Genomic DNA, 25,097 nt, shown 5'->3' with positions numbered 1-25,097 from the left:
CTTAATGTAGGGAAGAGTGAGCTTTTTGTATTACAGGCAGGGGACCAAGAAAGAGAGATAGGGGACCTACCGCTGAGGAGGGCGGAGAGGAGTTTTCGGTATCTGGGGATCCAGATAGCCAGGAGTTGGGGGGCCCTACATAAACTGAATTTGACAAGGTTGGTGGAGCAAATGGAGGAGGATTTTAAAAGATGGGACATGCTCCCGCTCTCGCTGGCGGGTAGGGTGCAGTCGGTCAAAATGGTGGTCCTTCCGAGGTTTTTGTGTTTCAGTGCCTCCCCATCGTGATCACCAAGGGCTTTTTCAAGAGAGTAGGTAGGAGTATTATGGGGTTTGTGTGGGCAAATAAGACCCGAGGGTTAGGAGAGGGTTCCTGGAATGCAATAGGGACCGAGGAGGGTTGGCTTTGCCAAACCTAGGGAGCTACTACTGGGCAGCAAATGTGGCGATGATCCGCAAGTGGGTCATGGAGGGAGAGGGGGCGGCATGGAAGAGGATGGAGATGGCGTCCTGTAAAGGAACGAGCCTGGGGGCGTTGGTAACGGCACCGCTGCCGCTCTCGCCGACAAAATACACCACAAGCCCGGTGGTGGCAGTGGAGAAGGCACAGGGGTGCAACGGGAGCATCGGTGTGGTCCCCGATTAGGGGTAACCACCGGCTTGTCCCGGGGAAGATGGACGGGGGGTTCCAAAGCTGGCATCGGGCGGGGATTAGAAGAATGGGGGACCTGTTCATTGACGGGACATTTGTGAGCCTAGGGGCACTGGAGGAGAAGTTTGAGTAACCCCTGGGAAATGCCTTTAGATATATGCAGGTGAGGGCTTTTGTGAGGCGACAGGTGAGGGAATTTCCGTTGCTCCCTGCACAAGAAGTTCAAGATAGGGTGATCTCGGGGGTATGGGTCGGGGAGGGCAAGGTGTCGGAAATACACCAAGAGATGAAAGAAGAGGGGGAAGCGCTAGTAGAAGAGTTGAAAGGTAAATGGGAGGAGGCGCTGGGGGAGGAGATTGAGGAAGGGTTATGGGCTGACGCCCTGGGTAGGGTTAATACCAACTCCTCGTGTGCCAGGCTCAGTCTGATACAATTTAAGGTAGTTCACTGAGCGCATTTGACGAGGGCGAGGCTGAGTAGGTTCGTTGGGGTAGAGGATAGATGTGAAAGATGTTCAGGGAGCCCGGCGAACCATGTCCATATATTTTGGTCATGCCCGGCATTGGAGGGGTACTGGAGAGGAGTGGCGGGAGTAATATCCCAGGTGGTGAAAGCCCGGGTCAAGCCAAGCTGGGGGCTAGCAATATTTGGGGTAGTGGATGAGCCGGGAGTACAGGAGGCGAAAGAGGCCGGCATTCTGGCCTTTGCGTCCCTAGTAGCCCGGCGAAGGGTCTTGCTATTGTGGAAGGAGGCGAAGCCCCCTAGCCTGGAGGCCTGGATAAACGACATGGCGGGGTTCATAAAATTGGAGAGGATTAAGTTTGCTTTGAGAGGGTCTGCGCAGGGGTTCTACAGGCGGAGGCAACCGTTCCTAGAATATCTCGCGGAGCGTTAGAGGAAGGTCGGTCAGCAGCAGCAGCAACCCTGGGGGGCGGGGGGGGGAACGAGAGATTGTTTGAGGGGATGGACGAGCGGGAGATGGCATGGAGGGTGGGGAGAAATGGCACGTGCAGCCAAGAGCCAGTGTATAAAGCTATGTAAATATACCATCTTGCCATGTATATATCTTGCTCAGGGTGATTTTGCGTTATTTTGTTACGGGGGGGGGGGGAGTTATTGTTTGTAAGGGGAAAAATTGTGTTGTTAAAAACCTTTTTAATAAAAATATTTTTTTTAAAAAAACCTTGCCATTTCCTCTGCACTAAAGGCCTCCGTTTGCATCCTAAAGGTGTGGATGACAGTTTCAACAGCAGTTGAGCTGAGACAGGGATGAGAAAGGTGGTCTTAGAGATGGCACAAGTAAGAGGTTGGAAATTCATCTCAAGATCAAATCTGAAAGCAAGGGTTGTGAGTTGAGTGACATAATCTCAGGCTGTTGCCAGAGTGATCGATGGAGTCTGTGGTTATGGAACAAAGTTTAGAGTGGGGACCAAAAGCAATCACTTCAGTCTTACCAATAATTAATTAGAGGAAATTTCTGCTCATCCAATACTGGATGTTAAATAAGCAGTCTGACGAGCCTTGACTATCCCAATTCAGTCCTGACTGCATTCTATCTGCCAACTACTTGACTTCATCCAACATGCTGCTGCCCTTGTCTTGCAGCAAGTTCTGTTTCCCCTATTACCCCAGTGCTCGCTGAGCTGCATGGGCTCCTGGTCGAACAACGTCTTGATTTTAGAATTCTCACCCTGGTTTTCAAATCCCTAGATGGCCTCATTTGTAATGTCTTCCAACCTCACAACCCTCAGATATCTGGGCTCTTCTGACTTCTTGCGAATTCTCAATCGTACTTGCTTCACTATTGGTGGCTAAGCCTCCGGTTTATAAGCCCTAACTCTGGAATTTCTGCCTTACATCTTTCTGTTTTCTACCTCCCTTTCCTCCTTTACGACCATGCTTAAAACATACATCCTTGACCATGCTTTTGGTCATCTGACTTAATGCCTCTTTTGTGGCTCAGTTTCATACTTGGTTTATAATGCTTCTAAAACATTCTAAAAGATTATGAGCAGGAGTAAGCCATTCAACCCCTCAAACCTGCTCTGGTAAGAACTCAACCTTCCAAACATTCAGTGACACTTCCTTCAATGCTCTCTGTGGAAAGAATTCCACAGACTAACAACCCTCTGAAATAATTTTAAAAAACAATTTGCCCCACCTCCTTCTTAAATGGGTAACTCCTTATTTTAAAATTGTGCCCTCAAGCTCCAGTCTCTTCCACTGGGAAAACATCCACTCAGCATCCATCCTGTCAAGTCCCCTCAGAATTTCAATAGAACCACCTCTACATAAGATAACCGCGGTAGCACAGTGGTTAGCACTGTTGCTTCACAGCGCCAGAGTCCCAGGTTCGATTCCCGGCTTGGGTCACTGTGCAGAGTCTGCACGTTCTCCCTGTGTCTGCGTGGGTTTCCTCCGGGTGCTCCAGTTTCCTCCCACAAGCTCCGTTAGGTAATTTGGACATTCTGAATTCTCCCTCCGTGTACCCAAACAGGCGCCGGAATGTGGCGACTAGGGGCTTTTCCCAATAACTTAATTGCAGTGTTAATGTAAGCCTACTTATGACAATAAAGATTATTAAATATTAACCCCTCCATTCCCATGAGTGAACCCTCTCTGAACAGCATCTAATGCAGTTATGTCCTTTCTTAAGTAAGGAAACCAAAACTGTACACAGTACTCCAGATGTGGTCTCCCCAACACTGTATAATTGTAGCATAACTTCCCTACTTTTATATTCCTTGCAATAAATTACAACATTCCATTTACATTCCTAATCATTTGCTGTACCTGCATACTAGCTTTTTGTGACTGGATTTGGTCTGGGATCCTGCCCGTCCTGGCCCAGACATGTTTCATGGCTGGGCAGACACGGCCTCGAGTGCAAAGGCCACCCATGCCCTCCCACCCCATATTAAGGGTTTAATTGTGTCCACTATTAAAACGTAGTGCATGAAAGTTCATAATATGACACACCAGTACTGGCCATGACAGCACGGCCAGGGCGATACAGTAGCACCAGTGGGTAGCACAGCACCAGGGACTCGGGTTCAATTCCGTCCTTGGGCGACTGTGTGAAATTTGCTTGTTCTCCCCGTGTCTGCGTGGGTTTACTCCGGGTGCTCTGGTTTCCTCCCACAGTCCAAAGATGTGCAGGTTAGGTGGATTGGCCATGATAAATTGCCCCTTATGCAAGTTAGGTTATGGGGATAGGGTGTGATGGATAAGTGAGTGAGCATGGATAGAGTGCTCATTCGAAGGGTCGGTCCAGACTCACTGGGCTGAATGGCCTCCTTCTGCACTGTAGGGATTCTATGATGACAAGGACAAGTCTTCCTCCATAATACCTTTATCCCAGCGTTGGCTTGTAATGCAGAGTCTGTATGGAGTATTCCACCAGTGACCCCGTAAAATCGCCAGAGTGGCCAGCTAAATCCAAAAGGCAGATGAACATAGTGGGCGCAATTCTCCCATCGGGAGACTAAGTCCCGACGCCGGAGTGAAAACCGGAGTGTTTCACTCCAGCGTCGGAGCCCGCTCCCAGCCCCCTAATCTCCCGCCCCCGGGAGGCTAGGAGCGGCGCCGCATCATTTACACGCGGCAGGCCTTGGCGCCACTTAAAAGCGGCGCCGTGTAAGTGACGCGACCGGCACTGCGTAAATGACATCACCTGCGCATGCGCGGTTGCCGTCCTCCCCGCGGCCGCCCCGCAAGAAAATGTTGGATGAATCTTGCAGGGTGGCAGAGGAAAGGAGGCCCTCCTTCAGAGAAGCCGGCCTGCCGATCAGTGGGCACCGATCGCGGGGCAGACCCCTTTTGAGGCCCCCACCAACCATTCCCGCGCTGTTCCCGCTGGCAGCGACCAGGTGTGGACGGCGCCGGTGGGAACCTGTCATGTTGGGCAGGCCACTCGGCCCATCTGGGCCGGAGAATCGCCGCTCGCCCGTTACCAACGGCAAGCAGCGATTCTCCCAGCGGCCAGCTGTGATTCTCGCCGCGCCGGTTTGGGAGGGCTGGGAGAATCGCGTTGGGGCGGCATAGCGGGACTCGCGTGGCGCCCGGGCGATTCTCCCACCCAGCGTTGGGGGGGGGGATTCCGCCCAGTGTTTCAACTGCAGCCAATTAAATGGGGGTTGGGTGGAAGGGTGTAACATCAGTAATCAGTTGCGGACTTGGGTGGGGTTTTCCAGCCCTGCCAGGGCAGGATGCCCGCAGCGGGCCAGCCAACTGTCTTTCAGCGGGACTGGAAGATCCGGGCAGGGATTTGGTTTCTCAGTAAAGGAGCCAGATTCTGGTGGTGTACTTGTAATGCTGCACACACATAATGGCTAACACCACACTTCTCGCTTCACATAGGGAGCATACAGTGTCCTTGCAAGGGTAGATTCTGTGCTGTTCGTTTCATTGCTGGGAGATGTGGTGCATTTTATAAGCTGAGTTCTTGTGAAAGTTTGACGTTCAAAGTGAAGACTGAGCTCATTAAGACCTTTAATGTTTAACATCTTGCAGATTTGTTCAGGTAGCCGCTGAGAATTCTTGTCGAGAAAATGGGTTTATGCTTCCACCCCCCAACCCCTCACTCCCCCAACACCACCAGAAGCTGAGCATTGGTGATTTATGAAAGGCATTAACGGCCTGGTAGGAAACAGCAAGCCAGCTACTCAGCCTGCAACAACAACAGAGTATAAAACACACCTAATTTGTCTGTTCCTGTATGAATTAATAGGATTCATGACCCAGCCAATAAATTGCATGGTCCAGGCCACAGACAGGCATCCAGGTCACAAGCTGATGCGTGCAACTGTTCCGGAATACCACCGTTCCCGAGATCTCGCACTGAGACATCACAGGCTCTTCACAGTCAGATCCAAATTCCTTTGGATTACTAAATTGTCCAGATGTCCTTTCTCAGGATGAAACAAACAACCAATAGCTTTGCAATCACCAGGGCAGGGTTTCAGGTTTTAGGTGGCGGGGGCGGGGGGGGGAGGAGATGGTATCCTCGAGGAGCATCCTCATAATTTTACATCTTATTCATAAGCTCAAACAAATTAAGCCTGGGTTGGATGCGTAACATCAACATTTAAGTAGCTGTATACTTTGCAATGTCTCAAAGTTCCCTCTTTACATTCACCCAATTCAAAAAGCTGTATTTAAAAAAAATTAGATTGTCTTGCTGGATCCCCTTGCATATTTTTACGAATAAATATTCATAACTGTTTAATTTTTCATCCATTTTCCCGTTTTCAACAGTGAATGTTAGAAATTACAAGAGGCAATGTTACTGTGCAAACCCTTGGCTCGTTCGAATGGAATTTGTCGCTCTGCTGTTCGAAAATGTTTATAAAGCTATTGGTAATAAGGTGGTTAATAGTGGGGAAAGGCATCTGCTGTAAGCACGTGAATGTAGATAACATTGCGGATTGGAATTTCCAGCCCTGACTGTCCCGGCAAAGGTAAATAAATATAAATTGGACACGAGCAGCAGCAACTTACTTTTAGTGTCAAAACACCAACACCACTCGTCCTATGAATCAAAAAATAAGTTTGATTTTCCCTTGATTTTGCTGGAGGACGGAGGATCCAGTATTCATGTTGCAAATAAACTGGTGTCAGGGGAAACATAAAATTGATTCAAACCAGGATTTTCCTTGGATATTAATGTGATCACTCCGTTTTGCTGTGTGTTTAATAATAATAATCTTTATTGTCACAAGTAGGCTTACATTAACACTGCAATGAAGTTACTGTGAAAATCCCCTAGTCGCCACACTTCGCCGCCTATTCGGGTACACCGAGAGAGAATTCCGAAGTTCAATTCACATAAGCACGTTTTCGGGACTTGTGGGAGGAAACCGGAGCACCCGGAGGAAACCCACGCAGGCATGGGGAGAATGTGCACACTCCGCACAGACAGTGGCCCAAGCCGGGAATCAAACCCGGCGCCCTGGCGCTGTGAAGCAACAGTGCTAACCACTGTGCTATCATGCAGTTTGCTCCCTCTCCCACTTTCTCAGGTTAAGACTCTCCGGTGTAAGAGATTTTTTTGACAAAGAAATCCTGCAAATATTTTACACATCTTCATATTATGAGTCTATTTCTTAAAGGTTACAAAATGACAGCAGCAGGGATTTTCAGCTCTTACCACTCAAATGGTGTGAAATCCCATGTCAACCATTACACTGATGGGTTGAAATCACACCCTGCTGTAGTAATGTTGAGTGCAATGTATTCTGATAAAATTCCATAAAAATGATTGGGCAGATTCCAAGCAAAACACATGACAAACAATCCAATTTTAACATTTCATTACTGATAGCTCACGTGGAGACATGTTAAGTTAATGCATGGCATAATCCTTAAAATCTGGTTCAGGATGACTCTGGCAGTACAGGAGTTTCCTCGGGTAAGTGCCGGCTGGGGGAAGGGGCCTTCAAATTAGTGAAAGTTTAGCAGAAATCCTGGTAGCACCACGTGAATGGGGTTTCTGCCAGTCTGCTGCCAAAGATACGGCGCAGCCAACTGGGAGAGCTGGTATATATCAGAATCATGACTAATCCTTCCTCTCCTGAACAAATAATATATATAAAGCTGACAGACACAGCATATGGAAACGATGATGACCTAAATTCAGTTAGACATCAAAGAAATCATGTGTGACAATAGGATTATGTTCCAATATGTGCTCAGTTTAATATATGGTAAACAAAACAACCTAAACGTTCATAGCTAAGGGCCACTGACAGATATATCAAGCAATCACGAGATGCAAATACTGAGGTTTTAAAATCACTGGCAGATCTCTTTGTTAAGTCGCAACTTTGAATTAGTTAACCAATACATATTTGTATGTGTGTTTTGCATGTATGTTGTCTATAACTGAGCTGGAATGCTTGATGCAGGGCCTGAAATTAAGACTGATCGCTTCTCCTTTTTGTAAAATACATAAGATTGCTGACTAAACAGATACCAGGGGCGTGATTCTCCGACCCCCCCACCGGGTCGGAGAATCGCCGGGGGCTGGCGTGAATCCCATCCCCGCCGTGTCCCGAATTCTCCGCCACCAGAGATTCGGCGGGGGCGGGAATCGCGCCGCGCCGGTCAGTGGGAATTGCGCCGGTCGGCGGGCCCACCCCCGGCGATTCTCTGGCCTGTGATGGGCCGAAGTCCCGCCGCTGTCAACCCTCTCCAGCCGGTGTGGATTAAACCACCTTGTGAAAGGCGGGACAAGGCGGCGCGGGTGGGCACTGGGGTCCTGGGGGGGGGGGGGGCGCGCGGCGATCTGGCCCTGGGGGGTGCCCCCACGGTGGCCTGGCCCGCGATCGGGGCACACCGATCCGCGGGCGCGCCTGTGCCGTGGGGGCACTCTTTTTCTTCCGCCTTCGCCATGGTCTTCACTATGGCGGAGGCGGAAGAGACACCCTCCCCTGCGCATGCGCGGGGATGATGTCAGCAGCCGTTGACGCTCCCGTGCATGCGTCGCCCGGCGAAGTCCTTTCGGCGCCGGCTGGCATGGCGCCAAAGGCCTTTCCCGCCAGCCGGCGGAGCGGAAACCATTCGGCGCGGGCCTAGCCAGTCTCCGCACCTTTGGGGCGGCCCGACGCTGGAGTGATCCGCGCCATTTTTGGCGGCGGGTAGCGGACATCGCGCCAGTTTGTGGAGAATCCCGTCCCAGGTCTGGCAGAAGTTAGATGGGAGTTGTGTGTTCTAGTCAAGGAGCCGTGACTAGAACACACAACTCCCATCTAACTTCTCACTTGAATATAATTTTCACAAGCTGCATATTAGGGAAGAAATTCCAGGATTTTGATCCAGCGACAGTGAAGGAACGGTGATATATTTGCAAGTCAGGATGTTGAGTGACTTGAAGAGGAACCTCCAGGTGGTGGGGTTCCCAGGTATGTGCTGCCCTCGTCCTTCTAGGTGGCAGTGGCTGTGGGTTTGGAATGTGCTGTTTAAGGAACCTCGATGAGTTCCCGTACCAGCCTCCCCGAACAGGTGCCGGAATGTGGCGACTAAGGGCTTTTCACAGTAACTTCATTTGAAACCTACTTGTGACAATAAGCGATTTTCATTTCATTTTTTCATTTCCTGCAGTACATCTTGTAGGTGGTACACAAGTCATCGGTGGTTGAGGGAGTAAATGTGTGTGGAAGGGTAGCAATCAAGTGGGCCACTTTCTCCTGGATAGTGTTCAATTTCTTGAGTTGTTGGTAATGCCATTGAATGTCCAGGGGCGGTGGTTAGATCCTCTCTTATAGGAGATGGTCAATTCCTGGCACTTGTGTGGTGTAAATATTACTTGCCACTTGTCAGCCTAAGCCTGGATATTGTCCAGGTCTTGTTGCATTTGGATATGAACTACTTCAGTATCTGAGGAGTTGTGAATGGTGCTGAACATGTGCAGTCATCTGCGAACATCCCAACTTTTGATGTTATGATGGAAGGAAGGTCATTAATGAAGCAGCTGAAGATGGTTTTGCCCGGACACTACCCTGAGGAGCTTCTGCGATGATTAATGGTTAGCACTGCTGCCTCACAGCACCAGGTACCTGGATTCAATTCTGTCCTTGAGTGACTGGCTGTGTGGAGTTTGTACGTTCTTTCTGTGTTGGCGTGGGTTTCCTCCAGGTGCTCACGTTTCCTCCCACAGTCCAAAGATATGCAGGTTGGATCAATTGGCCATGCTGATTTGCTCTTTAGTGTCCAAGGTTAGGTTGGGTTACAGGGATAGAGTGGTGGATTAGGCCTAGGAGGGTGCTATTTCAGAGGATCAGTGCAGGCCCGATGGACCAAATGGCCTCCTTCTGCACTGTAGGGATTCTATGATGTCCTGGGACTGAGATGACTGATCTCCAACAACCACAACCATCTTCCTTTGTGCTAGGTATGACTCCAACCAAAGGAACGTTTCCCCCATAGGTCCCATTGACTCCAGCCTTGCTAGGGCTCCTTGATGCCATACTTGGTCAAATGCTGCCTTGATGCCAAAGACAATCACCCATACCTCGCCTCTGGCATTCAGCTCTTATGTCCATGTTTGAACCAAGGCTGTAATGAGGTCAGAAGCCGAGTGATCCTGATGAAACGCTGATTGAGCGTCTGTGAGCAGGTTATTGCTGAGTAAGTGCCGCTTGATAGCACTGTTGATGACCCCTTCCATCACTTTCTTGATGATTGAGAGTAGACTGTTGGGTTGGTAATTGGCTGGGTCGGATACAGGACATACCTCGGCATTTTTCTACATTGGGGGTAGGTGCCAGTATTGTAGCTGTACTGGAACAGCTTGGCTAAGGTTTGATTTGATTTATTATCACGTGTACCGAGGTACAGTGAAAAATATTGTACAGTCCAGACAGATCGTTACATATACGAAGAAACAGGACAGACGATAAATAATAATAATCTTTATTAACACTTATATTAACACTGCAATGAAGTTACTGTGAAAAGCCCCTAGTCGCCAGATTCCGGTGCCAGTTGGGGTACACAGAATTCAGAATATCCAATTCACCTAATAGCACGTCTTTGGGGACATGTGGGAGGAAACCCACGCAGACCCACGTGCAGACTCCACACAGACAGTGACCCAAGCCGGGAATCAAACCTGGGACCCTGGAACTGTGAAACAACAGTGCTACTCACTGTGCTACCATACACAATGTAAATACATGGACATAGACATCGGGTGAAGCATACAGAGTGTAGTACTACTCAGTAGAGACGATGTGTGGAGAGATCAGTTCAATCCATAAGAGGGTCATTCAGGAGTCTGGTAACAGTGGGGAAGAAGCTGTTTTTGAACCTGTTAATGCATGTTCTCAGACTTTTGTATCACCTGCCCGATGGAAGATGTTGGAAGAGAGAATATCCTGGCATGGTTTTCTGATTATGCTGCCTGCTTTCCCAAGGCAGCGGGAGGTGTAGAGGGGTGCCCAAGCCTTCAGGACTATTGCCAGAATTTTGTTTTGTCAGGGCCCATAGCCCTTGCAATATCCAGTACCTTCAGCCATTTTTATATCATATTGACTGAAGACCGACAACTGTAATGCTGGGGACTCCCGGAGAAGGCCGAGATGGATCATCCACTCAGCACTTCTGGCTGAAGATTGCTGTCAATGCTTTTGCCTTAATTTTTGAACAGGTATGCTGGGCTCTTCCATCATTGAAGCGGGGATATTTGTGAAAACTCCATCTCCAGTGAGTTGTTTAATTGTCCACCACCATTCAAGGCTGGATGTGGCATGACTGTAAAGTTTAGATCTGATCCGTCGGTTATGGAATTGCTTAGCTCTGTCTATTACTTGCTGCTTATGTTGTTTGGCACACAAGTAGTCCTGTGTTGTAGCTTCACCAAGTTGGCACCTCTTTTTTAGGTGTGCCTGGTGTTGCTCCTGGCATGTTCTCCTGGCTTGGTGGTAGACTGGCAGAGATGCCAGGCCAGAGGTTATAGATTTTGTTTGGAGTACAGTTCTGCTGCTGCTGATGACCTAGATCATGGGGGGGGGGGGGGGGGGGGGGGGGGGGGGGGGGGGGTCCAGAGTCAATGTTGAGGACCTCAAAGAAAGATCCGTTTACCATTGTCCTTTCCAGTGCCTAGGTCAATGCCAGGTGGTCCATCCAGTTTCATTCCTTTGTGTTTTCTTTGTAGCACCTGAATACAACCGAATGGCTTGCTAGGCCATATCGGAATCAGCCACATTGTTGTGGGTCTGGAGTCACATGTATGCCAACCAGACAGCAGGTTTCCTTCCCTATTGACATTAGTGAACTGGATGACAATCGACAATGGTTTCATGGTCATCGCTAGAATTTTAATTCCAAGTGTTTTATTGAGTTTAAATTCCATCATTTGTCATGGTGAGATTCGGACCCGGTTCCCCACAGGATTACCCCTCTGTCTCTGGTTACTAATCCAGCCACAATACCACTGCACCATCGCCTCCCCCTCCACATGTATGTTAAGTCTCCAAAATTAGGCAAACTATTTGCTGATGGAGATCAATAGCCTAAAGAACAAAATTGTATCCAAACATTCTGGGACTCATCAAGAATAACATTTAAATCACTTCTTGTCTTCAACTATCCTCTTAACAACCAATCCACATTTACATATCAATTTATGTAAATAATTACTTTAAAACTAATTCAGATTTGACTTTCGGGAACAATCAAGTGTAAATTCCAAAAAAGATTGATTATTGGCGGGTGTTTTTCAGAATACCCCACTGTTTTCACATGGAGTCAGTCAGCTCTGGTTCCTTTATATGTTGGATTTGCCTTTTTTTTGCAATAGGATGATCAGTACATAAGATCATGTTGGAAAACGTCAGGAGTGGGAATTGGAAAGTGTTTAATTCATGCATTGATTTTTATCATTTCTTAGTCCTGTCTCCAGACAATTAAAAAAAAAATTTAGAGCACCCAATCCATTTTTTCTAATTAAGGGGCAATTTAGGGTGGCCAATCCACCTACCCTGCACATCTTTGGGTTGTGGGGGCGAAACCCACGCAAACACGGGGAGAATGTGCAAACTCCACACGGACAGTGATCAGAGAATGTGCAAACTCCACATGACCAGAGCCGGGATCAAACTGGGATCTCGGCGCCGTGAGGCAGTAACGCGAACCACTGTGCCACCGTGCTGCCATTGTCTCCAGACAATAATAACTAACTTTCCAAACATTTGCAGTCACGTTAGTCCATGGAAAGAGGTTACTATCGATTAACCCTAAAGTTTCAATGCTGCAGAAAGCCAAGGTAATTGGAATCCCCAAATGAGGAGCATCCTGTAGTCTTTATTATCTTTTTACCTCCGCAGACCTTTTTTAAGTCTCTTCAGTCAGATAATATATAGGTAATTGCTCATTTGCAACTTGTTCACTTTGTTAAGGAGAAGCTGCATCTTGTGCAGTGCAGTGATTGCTGTTGCCAGATGTTTTCTGCTTTTCCTGCATCGGAACCTCACAAGCCAATCGCCCTTCTATCCCAGTCAATTGAAGTCCCTTTTTAAGAGGTCAATACTAGTGCTTCCTGTAAGCCTCGCATTTACTTCCTGTCACACTTTAGCTGCCATGGTTGAATAGTGCAACACTGGCTTAAAGCCGGTTGATGGCTTGCTTTTCTTTTCCGTTGAAGTCACTGAAGAAAATCAGATGTGGTATATAGTGGTCTGCCGTTTCATTGTTGCTCATCTTCGCCCCCTTGCACTTTAGTGTCTGCTCTGATTCACTGTGAGCAAAGAAAGAAAATAATTGCTTTTATATAGCACCTTCATGACCACGGGATGTCCCATTGCACTCTGTATCCAATGGAGCACTTATAAAGTGTAGTTATAATGCCGGAAATGTGACCGCCAATCATTGAACAGCAAGCTCCCACACACAGCAATGTAATGACAAGATAAGCTATTTTTATGATGTCAATTGAGGGATAAATATTAGCCAGGCCATCAGGATTAGCTCACCTGCTTTCCTTCAAAATAGTACCATGATATCTTCTGCGTTCGCTTGAGGGGGCACACGGGGCCTCATCCAAAAGACTGACAGTGCGGCTTTCCCTCAGTATTGCACTGAAGAGTCAGCCTAAAATGTTTGCATTCAAATTCTGTGGCGAGATTTTAATTCACGAGCACAGAGTACAAATTGAGCCTCAGTGTGACTTCAGCACATAGACTTCTGATTCAAAGTTAAGAGCACTACCAACTGGGCCACAATGGACTCCCAATGGGGGAGACCCGTTAGTCCACGGAAAAGTATTTTGAGCATCTGTCACGCTGCAGATGTCCCACCTCAGAATGTCTAAAGTGTGAAACGAAAGAGAAAGATACACAGCTACTTCTTACTCTGGTCAATTAAGGTTAATTGATTTTGCTGAGACACGTCTGCAAAATGGCCAGGAGTCAGGCAGTTACAAGCACCATCATTCTGCAAATTTCCTTCACCACAGGAATTAACCTGCAATTGTCCCAAGGATGGTTGCTGCCAGAAGGTATTACGGTCTTAAAGGGATAGTCCACATTTAACAGAGCTTCACGTGAGCAGCATTATATACATTACAGCAGAATAATAAGTTACATATTGCATGTAAACGCCTGTCATTAAAATACAGCTTGTCATTCAATCTCTCATGAACAGAGCCACAGGAGATCTAATAATAAGAATAAATTATTTTGTGATCCCACATTGTTAACTGAAGAATGTTGTGAAAAGGTATCTCAGTGAATTTCAAAGACCTGTGGCGTCATTTACTAGGAACTCACAGTCAGTCATTTAATTTGGATAATCCTAGCTTCTTTATCATGTCACATTTTGCATTGGAATAGAATAAAAAATGTTTATAAAAGGAATAAATTTCTTTCATCATAAATTCTGCCCCATTTACTTGCAGCAATACACAAGCCTTTAATGCATTGCAAAATAATCTGAAATTCAGTTCTCCCACGGTATTGACATTTGCTTTAATTTTCATTAAAATAGTACCATAACTTTTACATCCACATGCGGGGACACACAGGGCCTCGACCAAAAGACTGACATTGTGGCTTTCCCTCAGTACCACACTGGAGATTCAGCCTTAAAGGTTTGTGTTCAAATTCTGTGGCGAGATTTTAACTCCCTTGCACAGAATAAAAATTGGGTCGCAGTGTGACCTCAGCACACAGCCATCTGATTCAAAGTTGGGAGCACTGCCAACTACTTTTCATTAAAGCAAATGTCTTTGAGTTTTTTTTAAGTGCAGAATGCAGCATCGACAATGCTAAAGTCTACTGCCGGTTATAGGAAACTCGCATATGTTGCAAAGTGGGTGACCTAAGAATGAATACTAACTTTGGTGGGAGTCATAGAACATAGAACATACAGTGCAGAAGGAGGCCATTTGGCCCATCGAGTCTGCACGGACCCACTTAAGCCCTCACTTCCACCCTATCCCCCTAACCCAATAACCCTTCCTAACCTTTTTGGACACTAAGGGCAATTTAGCATGGCCAATCCACCTAACCTGCACATCTTTGGACTGTGGGAGAAAACCGGAGCCCCCGGTGGAAACCCACGTAGACACTGGGAGAACGTGCAGACTCCGCACAGACAGTGACCCAGTAGGGAATCGAACCTGGGACCCTGGCACTGTGAAGACACAGTGCTAACCACTAAACTACATGCTGCCCACATGTGGGTGTCATGTGGGTGATTGCCGAGACAGGTGCTAAACCCTCCAGCCCTCCTCCGGGTGAGGCAGGAGAGATTTTAACTCCCAGGACGTCGCTGCAGAGACCTTGGCCAATCTACCCTATAGAATTCCCTATAGCTTCCATCAGATGACCAACACTCATGACTTAAATGTGCAAAGTAGCGCTGCAACCCATTTAAGACTAGAGGAAATAAAGTTGCTGCGTCCATTTTACTTGGCCTTTCGTCTAACCTCCACTATAGATGAACAGGGTTAATATCAGTCCGTTCTGGCCCAGTATCAAATTCCAGATTCGGTTGAACAGGTCAGTTGGAGTTGACAAGTTGCCAGACAATGTGTTTCAGAGTCAAGAGCTCAGCTATAGTCAACAATAAAAATATTGGCAGGGCGGCACTCCCTCAGGTTGGTTTTTGCATCTTTATTAGCTAGTCACTGTAGCCAGCTGGAGGCAATGGGTAATTCCACTGGCTGGGCCCAGTCTATCCACTTGCATATTGCAGTTATGCCCATTACGAGGCAATAGCGAGGCATAAACATATTTTATTTTCAAATTCATGCATGTATTGTTAATGCCCTCATCTGGACATTTTGCTTCGGTAGAATGCAGGCACAAACTGGCTAGTTTCAAACTTGTCGGTTGCACAGTGGTCCATCGAGCTGTAATCTAACAGCTTGAACAGATGAAGTTAGAGTGACAGACAAATTCCATGGCCGTGCTGAAAAGCTGCGTGCAGCCTGGAAGTCCCTGCTGTTACAAGTTGTTGCTTTCACACACAATGCTCTGTACTTATTCCTGGCTTCCTGCTTTCCTTCCAATTAGGCCATCAAATCTGCTGCTTGACCGGAGCAACACAGACGTTACAGCCTTCCGCTCCGTGGGTGACTGGCTTGACGGTGTCCGGATGGGACCATACAAGGATAGCTTCATGGGGGCAGGGTACAGCTCCTGCGACATGGTGGCAAAATTGGCCTCAGAGTAAGACACTTTTTTCTTTTTAAGTGACAGTACAGCATTTTGAAGAAGTTAAACAAGCTGTAGAAATATGTGCTATGGTCCAGATGTGAATTCAGTGCTGGGATGCCTGCATCCGACTGCTCGTGTCATATTAACTTTGGATTTGCAAGCATCTTGAAGCGCTAAACTCTAGACAATTGGATCTTAATGAGGCTCCCTATCTGGCTTTAATGATAGAAATACTGAGGCAAGTCAATGCCAATGCTTAAGGTTGTGAAGTGCTGGAACAAATTGGAATCATTTGATACCTTGCTCTTGTGATAGCTTTTAAAATACTGAGGTGACAGTGCTTTAGTGGTAACGTCACTGGACTAATAGTCCAGAGACTCAAGCTAATGCTCCGAGGGCAAGGGTTCAATTCCCACCATGGCAGCTGGAACTTAAATTTGATTAATAACGTGGAATTGAAAAACTAGATCAGTAATGGTGACCATGAAATCATTATTGATCGTTGTTTAGAACCCACACTTAAGGAAAGAAATCTACTGGTCTACCTGTGACTCCAGACCCACAACAATATATTTGACTATTTGCAGACCTCTGAAATAGTTTGGCAAGCTCGGCAATTAGAGATAGGCAGCAAATGCTGGTCTTGTCAGCAACGCCCACATCACATGAGAGAATAAACTAAAATTAAAGAGCATTCAGTAGTTAAGTGAATGGCTAGTGTCTGAGGAACCGTGGAAGGGATAAAATGTGGCACCAAGGCTTTCAACAAACTAGTTTAATCTCAGACTGTTACAAGGAGAGGGCTGGAGTTAGTAGCCAGAAACATAATTTGGAGCAGGGACTAAAATCAATGGCTTCAATCTTCCCAATATTTAATTGGAGGGAATTTCTGCACAGCCAGCATTGAATCTCAGATAAGCAGTGTGATCATTTAGCAACAGTTGAAAAATATTGTGGTGAAGGCGAGCTGGTGAGGTCAGAGTACATGTGAGGCTGGATTCTCCGTTGCAAGTCCGCCCCGCTACTGCTGCCAGCGAGGACTAAAGTTTAGGCCACACTCTTCGCTGCTGGCGGGCTTCCCTACTCCTGCAACTTGTCAATGAAATTTCCCATTGAAGCCACCCCACGCTGCTGGGAAATCTGCGGGCGAGAGTGCTCTGTCAGCGGGATCAGAGAATCCCACTGCCAGCAAACGGCTGGTGAATTCCGGAGGATTTCTGTGCTTCCAGATGATGATTGCGGGGCAGCATGTAGAAGAGAAATAGGAGGAGGCTAGGCATAGATCCTTGGGAGACACCAGAGGTAACAATGCAGGAGCAGGAAGTGCAGCAACTGCAAGTGATTCTCTGGATACAATTAGATGGATAAGAATGGAATCATGGGAGAGCAGTCCCACTCAGCCAGGCGACAGTGGGAGACGTTGGAAGGAGATGATGTTCTCAACCATGTCAAAGAAAGATTGGGAAGGATGAGGGATGGTTTACCTTTGTTACAGCCAAGCAGAATGTCATTTGTGATTTTGGTTTGTTTCAATACTGTGGAGGCGGTGAAAACCGGATTGGAGTGATTTCAACCTGTAATTCCGTGAAAAATGGGACTTTATTTGCGAGATGATAACGCGTTCAAGGAATTTGGAGAGGAAAAAAGGTTTGCAAGGGTGGTGAGATCAAGGGTTGATGTTTTGAGGAGAGGAGTGATGACTGATTTAAAGGATAGAAGCTCAACGTGTGAAGAGAGAGAATCATGAACAATATTGACTGTCACCCAGACCAGGGAGGGATCAGCAGTTTAGTGGGAATAAGGTTGAGGGAGCAGGCGGTGGGTCTCCTGGACAAGAAGAGCTCCGAGAGGACAAGAGGAGAATAGGGGAGAAATTAGAAAAAGATACAAGTTCAGAGCTAGGCCAGGAAGGAGGTTTGTCCCAATGGATTAATGGAAGGGTAGGATGGGGTGGAGGCAGCTTATTGGATGGTCTTAATCTTCGTGACAAAGAAGTCTTTGCATTTATTGTTGAGGGGACTGGAGGGAGAGGTTTAAGGAGACAACAGAAGGGAAATAATCTTTGCTTTGCAGGATGATCCTGGGATATTGAGCAGATTTAGTAGCTGAGAGAGCACAGGGCCTGATATTGTTTCATGTGGCCCAACCAGAAGTGATAGTGAATGGCTAAGCCTGTTGTCTACCATATCCAGGAAGTTGAAACCAGGAGAGAAGATTTAGATTTTTCCAGATCTTTTCCCCAGCACACCGATGAAAGAAGAGCAGCAGAATTTGACGGTGCAAATATATCATAAATGGGAACACTTGAAAGTAATTAAGCGATAAGCAGCAAAAGAATGATTTCCATGAACCCATCATTTAAGAATACGTTCTGTTGCACCATTGTAACAGCTCTCATTGTAAATGCAATAGAATATTTGACAGATTTTTCAGTTCTGAATTCCTCTCTCTTATTTTTACTCTGCCAATAGCGTGAGATGGGCTTGTGTTCATGAATTCCCAATCAAAGTTCAACCTTTGGGCAAGTGCAGAGTGGACCTCCAGCACTTTCCAGCCAATGAAATGAAGCAAATCTATACCCAGATTATTCACATAAATGTACAACAGCCAGGTAGACTGGCATTGACTGAAATCTTTTGGCTAGGGCCATTTACAGAGGTGACATTTTGGCAGCAATCTATTGGATATAGAGTCCCTAATACTATGATGCTGTTGAAAAATCTGAAGGTCTGTAATTTTTATACAGCGATAAAGGTTTCCACAACCTTATCCTCAGTATATTCCCAATCGCTTTGCAACCAATGAAGCACTTTTGAAGTGCAGTCACTGTAACTTTGTATGCACATAAGCACACACACAGAATCTTCCCCTATTAGCTCTGCCTTTCACTGCTTCTTCACCGATGCAAGCAGAAGACCAGGGCAGCTGTGCACACCTGCAGAGACATTAAGATAGCGTCCTGGGCCAGGATTCTCCAAAATCCCAGCCAAGTGTTGACGCCGGAGTAAACACCGGAGTATTTCATGCTGGCGTCAACGGGCCTCTTGGCCCAGCGATTCAGTGGTCTAGAGGGGGCAAGCACGACGCAGGAGTGCTGCGCGCTGCTCCAGCGCCAATACGCGGCCCTGCACTGCCGGCGCGGGTCCGTGCATGCGCGTGGTGGCCGTTTACGCGCCGGCGCATGTGCGTGGTGGCCGTTTACGCGCCGGCATATGTGCGTGGTGACCCATAGCGACACAGCGGGCCCGTGCGGAAGGAGGTTGGCCCCCTCCAGACCGCGCGCGCCCGCCGATCGGTAGCCCCCGATCGCTGGCCTGGCCGTCGTGCAGGCCTCCCCGGAGTCTGATCGCCCCCCCCCCCCCCCCAGCAGGATGGCCACCGCGGCCGCGTGGTACCAGGTTGGAGCCACGGCAGCGGAACTCGGCAGGAACTCAGCCGGCCGACTGGGGAGAATCGACGCGCCGCCTCGACCGCGCGCGGGCGACTGACGCCGATTCTCCGGTCGCTGGGGAATCTCGTCCCAGTGTCGGAGAGGCGTGACAGGAATTTCCGGCGTCACTGGCAATTCTCCGACCTGGCGCGGGCTCAGAGAATCCCGGCCATGGGCTTTGCAATTCTAATAAAGGAGCTCAGATTGGCACATTTAACCCTCTACGTTCTGTGAAAACATCAACTAACAGTATGTTTCCATAATCAATACAAACTTAAATAGAGGAACTTGTTTTCTTGATTGAACATGAAACCCCAGGGCCTTTGTGGGTCTGGGCTGCCTCAGACTCTTACTGCATTCTTTTTGACTCTTCGATTTTTAAAATTATTTTTCTTTAATTATTTTTCTTTAAAAGCATTCTTCTTCAATGGCATCTTGATCTCCCAATAAATCTGCCTTGCGAAACAACTGATTGATTTTACCATAAATGTCTATAGTTTTATTAATAAATACTGGCAGCAACTCTCAAAAGTGAATGTAACATTTGATTAGCCTTCTCTCCATTTATTTTGAGGCCAGAGCCTTATTCGGATCAGTGGCCTGCGGGGGAACAGTGAGTGTCTCAAAGCAGTTCTCAGCTCTCGGCCACCGTAATAATAAGTGGCCTGTCCGGTATCCATGGTTTCTGGTTTGGAGTGGGGGAGGAGACTGTCAACAGGAGTGGAGCAATAAAATGTGGCCCACCACTTGCCAGCTGAAAATCCTCAAAATCTCCCCCATTGAATCAGATGTGGAAACCTTCCTAGTCCGTTCTCTCATTGGTGAAGGAAGTTGGGAATTAGTTCAATTTCTCAATTGCTCTTTTGTTTTTCCTTGAGCGGCCAATGGCATCAGTTTGAGCAGCAAAGGAAAACCATCTGTAAAACAAATGGAGCAAAATATAGCGTTACCACATTAAATGTGGATTCGACTTAATCGTGTATTGGATCTAAATATAAATTGCAGTACATTAAACCATTGCCCACTGCTTCTCTCTGCACCCAAATATAATAATAATAATATTTTATTGTCACAAGTATGAAGTTACTGTGAAAAGCCCCTAGTCACCACATTCCGGCGCCTGTTCAGGTAAGCTGGTACAGGAATTGAACCCGTGCTGCTGGCCTTGTTCTGCATAACAAACCAGCTGTCTAGCCCACTGAGCTAAACCAGCCCTGAGGTTTAATAGGTAATCTCAACCCAGCCATGAAATGTTTGACATTTTTAATACTCAGTAGAGTGCAAATTCACTGCTAGACTTCACTTGAGAGCACAAGCACACTTCAGAACACTAATCATTATTGCAGGGGGGTAGCACGGTCGCACAGTGGTTAGCACTGTTGCTTCACAGCTCCAGGGCACCAGTTCAATTTCTGGTTTGGGGCACTGTCTGTGCGGAGCTGCACGTTCTCCTTGCGTCTGCGTGGGTTTCCTCTGGGTGCTCCGGTGTCCTCCCACAAGTCCCGAAAAACGTGCTGTTAGGTGAATTGGTCAATCTGAATTCTCCCTCTATGTACCCAAACAGACGCCGGACTGTGGCGACACCCAAAGAATTCCTACAGTGCAGAAGGGGGCCATTCGGCTCATCGCATCTGCACCAACCCTCCGAAAGAGCACCCTTACCCAGGCCCACTTCCACCATCCTTTTCCCCTAAACCCACCTAACCTGCACATCTTTGGACTGTGGGAGGATACTAGAGCACCTGGAGGAAACCCACGCAGACACAGGGAGAATGTGCAGAGTCCTCACAGACAGTGACCCAAGCTGGGAATCGAACCTGGGACCCTGACGCTGTGAGGCAGCAGTGCTAACCACTGTGCCGCATTTAGACTGAGTTGCCACGTGTATGTGGAAAATCGGCTGTGGTGCAACGAGTGAATGAACTATTTTTCTCCATAGATTCTGGTTATCCAAATCGAGGGATCAGATTTCTTGGTGAACTGATACTGTTTATAAGGATGCTGAGCTCAGAGGAAATGGTCGTTATTATTATTACATGGATGGAACATCAGATATCAATGAAATAGAATCACTTGCTAAGTGCAAGTCATAAAACCTGCCTTACATTTGGTGCTGACTGCTTAATGGTATCACTCAGCTAAGAGATTTAAATTGACTCTGTAAGTCCAGGCAATTCTCTTGAAATAAATCATCATCTCAGCACCATTCTTTAAATTCTACGACAGTTCAAATTAAGTCACTTGTTGAATTACAAGTGGGTTTGTAACCAAGGCCTCTGAGCAAGAACAGCTTAGGTAGGTGATTAAATTGTTTTAGAAGACTTATTGCTCCTTTCCTGCTGCCTTCCCACAGGCCACCATTTTAACACGCCAAGAGAAATATTTGGACCTCTTAACTTCTGTTCTGTGAGGCAATTAGGATCCCAAAGTGATTTTAATGCTAAATCCCATCACCCAGTCCAGCGCCAATTTGTCAATAAAACTAGCAGGACTGGCCTCATAGAGACAACTGGAGTGGTTAAGGGTGACTCAGAAAGTGGTACTTGGGTCAGAGGATGTGTATCGTGCCATCTGGACTCCAGTTTCCAGCTCCCAGATCACAACTGCCTCACGTTTCTTTGCTGTTTTTTCTCCCTTGCTAATCTTGGGCGGGATTCTCCAAAATGGAGGCAGAGTGTTCGCGCCGTCGCGTTTCACGACGGCGCAAAACGGCCGCGGGCATTACCGATTTTAGCCCCCACAGGGGGGTGTTGGAGCGGTTCACGCCGCTCCAGCCTCCCTTCCCGGCGCCAACTGGGCGCCGCGCCAACCCGCGCATGAGCAGTTTTAATAGAATTTAAAGTGCAGAAGGAGGCCATTCGGCCCATCGAGTCTGCACCGGCTCTTGGAAAGAGCAGCCTACTCAAGCCCCACACCTCCACCCTAACCCCACAACCCTGCAACCCTACCCAACACTAAGGACAATTTTGGACACTAAGGGCAATTTAGCAAGGCCAATCCACCTAACCTGCACATCTTTGGACTGTGGGAGGAAACCGGAGCACCCGGAGGAAACCCACGCACACACGGGGAGAACGTGCAGACTCCGCACAGACAGTGACCCAGCCGGGAATCGAACCTGGGACCCTGGAGCTGTGAAGCAATTGTGCTAACCACTGTGCTACCGTGCTGCGTCTACCCGCGAATGATCAGGGGGGTTCCCCAACATGCCGGCCCCGACGCAACATGGCGTGGGAGTTCAGGGGCCGGCCGCGTAATAAAATTGGGCTGGGGCTGGAGTGGCCGGCCCGCTGATCGGTGGGCCTCGATCGCGAGCCAGACCTCATCGGAGGCCCCCCGGTGAAGGAGCGCTTTTCCCCCGCCCCCCCCCGACCCTACGCGTAGAGTTCCCGCTGGCTGCGAGCAGGTGTGAACGGCACCGGCGGGACTCTGCCGTTTCCACGTGGCCGCTCGGCCCATCAAGGCTGGAGAATCGGTGGCCTGGCCGCCGACAGCGACCAGCGCCGCGCCAAACGTGTTGGCGCAAATGGCGCCGATTCTCCGCTCCTCGGAGAATCGCCTGCCAGCGTAGGACCGGCGCCACGGGAAAAAATGGCGCGAACGGCGATACTCCCATACGGCGCGGCATGAGTAAATCGCGCCCCTTGCTTTCTTATCGTGAGCTTTCCTACTGACAGTTACACTTGGATGGAGGAATACTTGGAGGAAGAGGAACAGTAGCTTCGGTTATCAGTGACAATAACAGCTGTGCCTGTAAGAACACAGCAAGTGAGGGGACTGTTCATTCTATGATATGTACAGGTGAGGAGAGTTAGTGGGTGAGATTTTTCCATCGTTGGGGTGGTAAGTCAGATGTCCAATGGACGTGAAGGGATATTTTTCCCATAACTTTGCCAGGTGAGGACAATGAAGGGCTAATAGACTGAGGAGGCAACAGAGAGCCGGTCGACCACACTGCCTATCCAATTAGAGGGCTGACATTTCTGGAGCCTCACCTGTCCCATTGAGACAAGTGCCTGTTGCTCAGGCTGCTCGCAGAATGCAAGGCCTTCTCAAAATGGAGGCACTCTCAGAAAGCTGAGCATTACTTCACTTTTTAAAACATTAATCAGGCAGACCCTGGTGAATGGAAAGAAAACCCCTCCAGCTTGCGGGGGTGGGGGGGGGGTGGGGGAGGGTTCTAAAATGTCGGCGGCCTGGGAAAATCAGCCTTTCTTGAGCCTTTAGTTATAGAAATTGGCTGTCCACTTGCAATCAGTGGGCAGCCAAGTCCCGCCGCTCAGAAACATTCTTGATTTTCAGACTGAGCTGGGGAGTCATTCCGACATGGCTCCCCTCTATTTTCCCAGCTCTCCCGCTTCCTAAACGGTCACCCTTAGGTCTGATAAAATTCTGCTCTGTTTCTTGGTGAGTAATTGGTCGAGAGATTGTAATTCCCCAGGCAGTTTGTTGTGACCTCTCCTGCAGCAGGAACAGGGGCTCATGGTCTACCAGACTGCCTAAGTCAGCTTAACATCTTTGCCACGAACTCGTTCCTTTCTGTTCCATTTCCCAGTCTGGAAAGCACAGCTAAATCTAGCAGGTCTTCAATGCCCTGTTCTCTAGAATTGACCGAGATATATCATCTTGCCCATTGACCACGAACACCATAAAGTTTGGGAATTTGCGGTAGTCGCTGGATACCTTCATGTCCAGGAGCCTATTGATTGTTACCAGTCGGCAACATTTGCTGATAGAAAAGGCTCCCATTCCATTAATGTTCGGCTGGTCTCCGATGACAGAAAGGTATCTAGGTGGCTGGCACAATGCCTTTATCCTCACAAACTCAACCATTACCCTAATATTTTCCCTAACATGACAAGGTAGTAGTGCAGGACAATGGAGGCTCCTGCACCCATGGCTCATGACACTCCTCGTGCCTGAACAACACGGGTATAACCAAAACCACCATGGTGAATACTGAGCATACCAGAGGTCTGCCAAAGCAGAAATTCAAGCATCCATAAATATCACTATCCTCAATGATGAGGAAGCCAGAAAATCAGTGGAAGGCTGAAGCATTACATCCATCTTCAGCCAGAAGTACCAGGTGTGTGATCTATCTCGGCCTACTCCCAGGAGCCTGAGAACATCCTGGTAATAGAACTGAAGACTTATGCCCCAGAGCTAGCTGCACCCCATAGACACACTGTTCCAGGACAGCTACAACATGGGTATCTACCTAACATTATGGAAAATCATCCAGACCTGTCCTCTCCACAAAAATCAAGACAAATCCAACCTGGCCAATATCAGCCCTATCGATCCTTCCTTCGATCAGCAGCAAAGTGAGGGAAGGTGCTGTCTTTTTGGGTTCTGAAATGTAATCAGTCCAATTGACACATTTCAATTTCTGTAGTCATGTGACTTTGCCATGCGTCTACTTCTGGAGGCAGACATCTTAAGACCAGTTCAATAAAGCCTCTCATTGAGACAGATATTGCTTGTACATTAAACATGGTGTTAAGAAGTGAAGATAACTAGATTTTGGAACCTTGGAAATGTTGCGGAGAAGATGCTGAGAACCCAGGCACACCAAAGGGCCCAAATCTGCATAAAAGGGTCGAAAGGTAAGGACAAGAGAAAAGCACTCGCAGGCTGCAAATGAAATATTGGCTGCAGAGGAAAAAGCACGGCTAAGTAAGGCTCACAGAAAAGTTCCAAACTCTGGACAGTTATTGCAAAACGGCTAAGGAAAAGCAGACATGAAAGAATTAAGGAACACAAACAAAGGTTTCAAGTAAATCACTGAGTGAGTAAAAACAGCTGCTGGAAAATTTTCCGTTCCCATCTCCAGCCGAAAACTGGTACCTTTTTC

General features: G+C 47.8%; 1 protein-coding gene across 2 annotated transcripts in view; it reads left to right on the top strand.

Annotated features, from left to right (window-relative positions):
• The window catches only part of epha3 (eph receptor A3), a 329,916-nt gene that overhangs the window by 293,197 nt on the left and 11,622 nt on the right, over window positions 1-25,097 (top strand). For both annotated transcript variants that reach the window (XM_072513451.1, XM_072513450.1), the window contains exon 16: window positions 15,667-15,822. In XM_072513451.1, the coding sequence (XP_072369552.1) occupies window positions 15,667-15,822 (156 nt within the window). The remainder of the gene's footprint in view (window positions 1-15,666; window positions 15,823-25,097) is intronic.

This window comes from Scyliorhinus torazame, chromosome 8 (genome assembly GCF_047496885.1).
Source record: "Scyliorhinus torazame isolate Kashiwa2021f chromosome 8, sScyTor2.1, whole genome shotgun sequence".
Taxonomy (NCBI): domain Eukaryota; kingdom Metazoa; phylum Chordata; class Chondrichthyes; order Carcharhiniformes; family Scyliorhinidae; genus Scyliorhinus; species Scyliorhinus torazame.
Note: the sequence above shows the minus strand (reverse complement) of the source record. Positions and strands in the feature narration are given on the sequence as shown.